The sequence below is a fragment of the Eschscholzia californica genome, unplaced genomic scaffold (assembly GCF_041429995.1).
Source record: "Eschscholzia californica isolate CP2 unplaced genomic scaffold, dmEscCali1.0.p SCAF_3, whole genome shotgun sequence".
Taxonomy (NCBI): Eukaryota; Viridiplantae; Streptophyta; class Magnoliopsida; order Ranunculales; family Papaveraceae; genus Eschscholzia; species Eschscholzia californica.
Window position 1 is genome coordinate 36,422,108 of NW_028238420.1, and position 7,032 is coordinate 36,429,139.

General features: G+C 37.5%; 1 protein-coding gene across 1 annotated transcript; it reads left to right on the forward strand.

The window, feature by feature from the left end:
• Positions 1 to 4,792: 4,792 nt before the first annotated feature.
• Positions 4,793 to 6,344, forward strand: LOC147549907 (LOB domain-containing protein 15-like). The gene is made up of 3 exons (XM_086667896.1): positions 4,793 to 5,229; positions 5,469 to 5,727; positions 5,826 to 6,344. Exons 1-3 carry the CDS (start codon positions 5,216 to 5,218, stop codon positions 6,246 to 6,248), a joined length of 696 nt encoding a protein of 231 aa, XP_086524022.1. The 5' UTR covers positions 4,793 to 5,215; the 3' UTR covers positions 6,249 to 6,344.
• Positions 6,345 to 7,032: the final 688 nt, after the last annotated feature.

Genomic DNA, 7,032 nt, shown 5'->3' on the forward strand with positions numbered 1-7,032 from the left:
AAAGAGAGGAAATTTTTTTTAAAGAGAGAGTTTTTTTTTATGTTTGAAGGTCGCCGGCTGGAAAATTGGCTTGCCTACAATTTGCGCCGGTGAAGACGATGAGGTGGCGAGAAGATGAGGTGGCAGAGAGAGGTGGTGAGATGGAAGAGAGAGAGTTGATGACTAGTTAACGGAGTTATAACGGTAACTGAAAAAAGGGGTCATCTGGGTATTTTTATAAAGTAGGGGGTTAGGCAGGAAGTTAGTCATACAGTTGGGAGCTATTTGGGAAATAACCCAATTAAATATCATTAGGACGGTATTCAAACTCTTGATTTACCCTAAAACGAGCTAACACATTGTTTAATGTGAAATAACAAAGCTTGCTGAAGAACAAAATTGTATAAGAAAGTGCTTTATTGATCTGATTTAGTGAGTACTAGGTTTCCTCCCCGTCCTATGGACGGGGAAGATCCCTCTTGGCTAACGCCTTTGAGGAAGAGAAAATTAATTTTAAATTATAACATAAATTACATAACTTCCCTTAATTTGTAAATCATATTCTAAAATCAATAGAGGAGAGATAACCGTGGATTTAAAGAGGAGAGTGGAAAAACTGTATTTATGGAAGAAATATCACTAAAAGAAAAGATTTGAAAAAAAAAAAAAATTGGGAGATTTAATTTCAATTTTAAGTGAAATAGTTAGGAGAGAAATTAGGAAGATATGGGAGAGTGGGTTAGTTATTTTAGATCTCTCCCACGATTTTCTACTATAAAGTTGGTAGTTTCTAAGATGTAGATGTAATCCGTGGGAGAAAAAAATAGGGAGAGAAATATGTGGGTAGTTATTCTAACCAATTTTGACTGATTTACATAGATACCCTTCTTTTTTAGTGTATTTACAACATGCTTTATATAATAGAAATTGCAATGTTTACGTAATAAGAAATACACAGAACAGGGAATCCTAATCTAATTCTTCTCCTTTCCTCCTTGGCAGAGTTGGTTGGGTGGTGCTCATGTGACAACCCCATGCATGGTTACGGAAAATAACCCTCTGTTGATGTCAAAAATTTTCAATCTTGGAATCTATCAGAATCGTGATATCGTGACGCTGGATCTCGTTCGATTGATGAATCTGCTCATGCTCCTGAGAACCTGGGGAAAACCCGCAAGGAGCTCGAAAACCTCTCCGACGCTCAAGACATTCAGATTGCCTTTGCAGTTAAATTGAGTATTTAGTGAACCTTGAAGTTCTTTTTGAACGTACCTTCTTCGAGGTGATTTGACACCCTTTTATAGGTTGCCTTGGATCGACTGTTGATAAACGGTGATGATGAGGCGGTTGAGATCCACCTTGTTGTATTGGAACTACTATTTCATAGTTGAGAGATTTTGGGTTTCCCTTTTTAGTTATTTTGTATCTTGGATATCTATCTAACAGTTCCCCTGTTTAGAATCTTTCATAGATATCTTACCGAGTGGATGGATCCAATAGTTGATGTTTCCTCCTCCGAGGCTCTTGAAGCACAAGTTAGGTAAAATACTTGAGATCTTCACCGACTGAAATCTTTGATAAGATTCACGATTAAGTCGGTAAGCGTGAGGCACACTTCTGCCTTCCTATATTTCGGGCTTAAGGTATTGGTCTTGCATACGTGAACTTACCTAGCCTTCTCAAAATCCCAAGACAAATCTTGTTGTATTTGAGGCAGGGCAGGGATGAGGCACTCGAGATGATCATACCGACCTCCCAATTCTGGGCGTAGATGGCAGACATTTTCGGACGCAACGATCTTGTTGCCTTATTACGGGCTGATCCGTTGGGTTTTTGGTTCTTTTTTGAATTACCGACGCTAGTCAACTAATGACCACTTTTTGGATTATCACCCTCGACAACTTAAAATTGAGGAAGAAATCTGAGTCAAACCCAACTTGGAGTAACCTATGAAGATGGTCAAAACCAAGTGGCTTGGTGGAACGTTTGCTACTTGATCACCAATGCAATCGAGCTCAATGTTCGTAGTTGGATGTTTTGTTCGTCTGTGAGAACCTAGATTGACAAAAATATGGACTGAAACTAGATTGTCACAATAAACTTGAAATATTTATGAAATTGGAATACATAGATCCTGAAAAAGGCATTTGAACCACTAGAGACCGATAACGAAAGAAGCAAAAACACGATACTTTGCCTCCGTATAAGATCGATGCATTAATGGCCAATTCTTGGATTTCTGAGGAAACAAACTCGGATCGAGCACTATAAAGTGGCGAATGGTTGATCGAACAACTAGCTCGGTCAGACTCAGTGAAGCCCAGAAGTGTAAGTAAACTAGAGGATGAGAGAAAAATCTCATGATCAGGGGTACCCTTCAAATATCGTTGAACTCGAGTCGTCAAATTCATATATGCTAAACGTGCATATTGTATAAGTTGACTAAGATAATTCGATGGGCGCGCGATTTCAGATTGTGTAACAGTTACATAAGGAAGTCGACTGATAAGAGGAAGAAATGAAGTTTGATGATCTACTTGTACAAAACGGATAAAAATTCCCTTTGAGTGGTAGGCCACGGTGTGACATCCATAATGGTAACGAAACTCTGAGAGGAACCTTCTAACATGGGGAATCAGATTCTAATGAAGGATCACAAGAAGATAGAAAGTAGATGAAAACTAAGGGAAGGAGACACTCTGATGATGAGATAAGGCGGTGAAAGGAACAATCCAAGGAGGGAACACTCTGATGATGAGATAAGGCGGTGAAAGGAACAATCCAAGGACCACCACTGTTTACGCCATAATGAGGATGTCTAAGTCAATAAACAAATCACTTATGAAACCTTCTTGAGATGAAATGTATACGGAGATCGGCGAAGAGGGACAAACGATGGACCTCCTAACCAAGAAAGAAGGGGAATCCTTTGGATACCATACATAAACTGGTAGGAGAAGATTTTATAATCAACAAAGAGCATCTAAGGTCCAAAAACTTTGAAAAAAATAGAGATTCCGATGTTCATTTTAGAAGTGTAATAAAGCATAAAGGTTGTGAAGAAGCCATTTATAAGAAATTAGAGATCCGTTGGAAGGATGACGACATATGGACAGTGTGTTTCCATGCAGATTTTGGAAGAATATTCAGTTGTGAATTTAATGTGCCCCGAAGGTGCCAAATGATGCATGCAAAGTAAGAAAGCGTTCTGAGGAAGATGATCGCAGATATTCTGCCTCATAGCAGGGCCTCCAAAGGATTTGAGATCGTCAAGCAGATTAAAGCCTTTTACGGTGCCAAAAGTATGACTTACTACCACCTATATTTCAGATTAAAGCATTGTTGTACCTAATCAAAACATGTGTCAGCTTCATCCACACAGACGAACACAAACCTTTGATAGAGTTAACATAGAAGTGAACTTGAACATGTTCTGGCACCTGATTCGTACTCTAACCAGAGAGACTATAGGGGGGTCTGTACGAGTCTCCTAGGCACCTAAAATTATATTATAGCAAGGAGGTGAATAGTAAGCTTTGTTCTGAGCCTTGGTCTAACTGAAGAGACAACAAGGAGTAGGTTTGATACCTTGAGCTCTACTGTGCCCGAAAGAATGGCAGTTGCGTGAAAGACCGAATAGAGCCAAAGATATGCTTTCCAAATATAGACTGTTATTGTCAAAAGATACGATCATATTCAATGATTATGGACGGTTGTGCCACGTGCCTATTATCAAGTTGGTGTCTTACCACCGCAACATCTCGGCCAGTGATCTTCCACCACCATCCAAATCTGTAAATGTAATAGATTTTCACCGTTGCACCAAAAAGGAGAAATTAGATTTTTTTTTTTTTTTTTTTGTTGAAAAGGAGAAATTAGATTGGATGTTACAAAGTTGTTTTCCTACTGGTATACAAGAAACTATTTTCCTTCATCATGGTTGATGAATCTCTTCTTAATTTTATGAAAGAAAATTCAATTGGGTCCACAATATTTAATCAAAATTTTGTGTTGTTTTTGAAGTAGATTGAGCCAGCAGAGTGGCTCATTAACAAGACTGAGAGGCAAAATAAGTCTGCCATCATATGCCTACTTTTTTTTTTTTTTTTGTTGAAATATCATATGCCTACTTGTGGACTTGACATCTTTTTTCTAGGATTGTGGTTCAAAAATTAATGTTTAGTCCAATCAAGGTCAACCCTACTTACTCAAATACTTGGAAATTTCTGGTAATTAGAACCACCCAAATCTCTATGCATCGAAACTCAGCAATCAAAGCTTCAACCTGACGATACTTTATTACTGAAATTTTTGTTTAATTAAGGAGTCTTAATTAACTCTTAGCTAATTACCTCTGCCAATCGAGAAGTTCATTAGACATTGTACAAGAATTACAATTTTGTACACCCAATGACTAATGTAGGTGAAACACATAATCTAGCATAAACCATCAGATTGAGATTCATCATTTGAGATCACAATAATAATGATATGTGAAATGCGATTTGACATGAAAATGTGGCCAGACAATAGTTCGAAAACTAGTGTGGCCGACTCTCATTGACCAGGGTGTTTCTCTCTCCACATGTCTGGATCAAAGGGAATCGGGACATCAGCTTACGGACTACGGCCACGGTTTTGGTATCAAATAGTAGCACTTATGGAATGAAATTTGATTATTGTGGTATACTCACCCACGTTATGATGGGTGTCTAAAAATGGAATGAGATAGTGCTATCAAGTTTATGCAATTCCACACGGTTGCTTCAAAAAGTCAATAGTTTTAAGGAGTCCACGTGAGGAAGTAGCATTTGAGCTGGCATAGATTCTCTCTCTCTCTCTCTCTCTCTCTCTCTTTCATATTGATCATCAACTCTAAATTTCAATTTTCTCTCTCTATCTTCTTCCCTTTCTACATTTTCTGCTCTCTAGATCTCTTCTGCAACCCTATCTTCAGATCCTCTTATACCCAATCATCTGAAACAAACAAAAACAAAAAAGACAAAGCTGAAATTGTTGTTCAATCTTGTTTTCTCAATATCCTCCTCCCCTTTGGCCCACTTTTTCTTTAATATCCTGCCTTGCCTTTTAAGCTCTCCCTCTCTCCTACTCTTGCTTTATTTCTTCTTCTAAACTCTCTCTCTCTCTCTCTCTCTCTCTCTCTCTCTCTCTCTAACTTCAAAGTCCAGAGGCTCTTTGCAACTTCATCAACATAGGCAAGAAGCATGCTGCTTGGATGTCCAGAGAGAGGTACAAAATAAGATCATAATGATATGGTGGACTTTCTTTCTAGTTCTTTTTCTCTAACAAGAAAAAGAAAATAAACCCTAATATTGATAGATTCACTTTGTGGAAACTTTTGACATTTCTAGGGAGATGGGTACCCCATAAAATAAGTAGAACCCTATCTAATAGTTGAATTTTAGATATACTATATTATTCATCAAGTATTGTGTTTTTTCAATAATTTTAATTTTTGATTTGAATAGGGAGATATATGATCATCAAGAGATAGGAAAGAAGTTAAAAAGAGAAGTAGATGCCTCAGATCGGATGGGAGGGAGACCATTATTAAGTCTACCAGCAGGTACCCTAAACACCATTACACCTTGTGCTGCTTGTAAACTCCTAAGAAGAAGGTGTGCTCAAGAATGCCCTTTCTCACCCTATTTCTCTCCTCATGAACCACAAAAATTTGCTTCTGTTCACAAAGTTTTTGGTGCAAGCAATGTCTCCAAAATGTTAATGGTAAACCAAACAACTCCACTCTCTTCATTTCTAGGTTTTTAAAAGTGAAAGTTGGGATTGAACCACTTATTTATATTTTTTATGGTTGAATATTTTAGGAGGTACCAGAGAATCATAGGGCAGATGCAGCAAATAGTCTTGTTTATGAGGCTAATGTTAGGTTAAGAGATCCTGTTTATGGTTGCATGGGAGCAATTTCAGCATTACAACAACAAGTTCAATCTTTACAACTAGAGCTAAATGCAGTAAGAGCTGAGATATTGAAGTATAGATATAGAGAAGTTAGTAACAATATCAATAATCTTTCTTCATCTCATGTTTCTCTTCTTACTCCTAACGGCGTGTTATCCGTCACTTCGCCATCGCCTGCACCTGTATCAGTAACTCCACCGCCACCACCACCACCACCTCCTCCTCCTCCTCCACCACCAGCCTCTTGTTCTTCTTCAATTTATACTCCATCTCCAAACACAGCTGATTATAGCTCTATTTCAAATGACAATGTCTCATATTTTGGCTAAAATTCTACATTTTATCTTAAATTTAAATGCTATCTTTTTTTACATGTTAATCATCTTGAGTAATTGGAATAAAGGAGGATATATAGGATTTTTGTTTGGGGTGCTGTTTATTTGATTTACTATTTCTTTCATAACTCTTTTATGGTAGATAGCAAGTTAATACTTCCCTTAAAATCATGGTGTGTGATCTCTTTTCTCTCTCTCTCTCTCTCTCTCATATTATATGTCTCTTTAGTTGAGGAAGAAACAGAAGACAAATATCCCTCAAACACAATGTTAAAGAACAAGAGCACCTAGAGAACTATTGATAGAAATAATCAATCACACACACCATTACAAGATATCTCTCAATTACTAATTAGTAAGGTGGATAAACTCAATTAACAATTACCGACAGATTGATATTACATAGTTCAGACCGTCAGGCGTAAAATCTACTCCACTATGGAATTGTACAAGGGAATGAGAGTCATATCTTCCAAAAAAATGGATTTTAGTCCTTTTCCCTTTTAGACCCTCTTACCCTCTTATAGATGGAACATGTTCCATCCAAATCCTTCCTCAATTTCCGCGTAAATTTCGTGAGAGCTGGATGTGAAAATTTTACAACACAACAAAATATGCCATTTAACTTTCAAAATCAGAAAATATCTTTTTACTTTATCTCTCTCTTCCAAAAACCAGAAAGTTTTTTTTCCACTTTCTCTCTCTTCAGAAACCGATCGTCCCTAACCCTCAAAATCCTAAAATCTCTTCAATCCAGCTCGCTCTCTTAACTTGAATC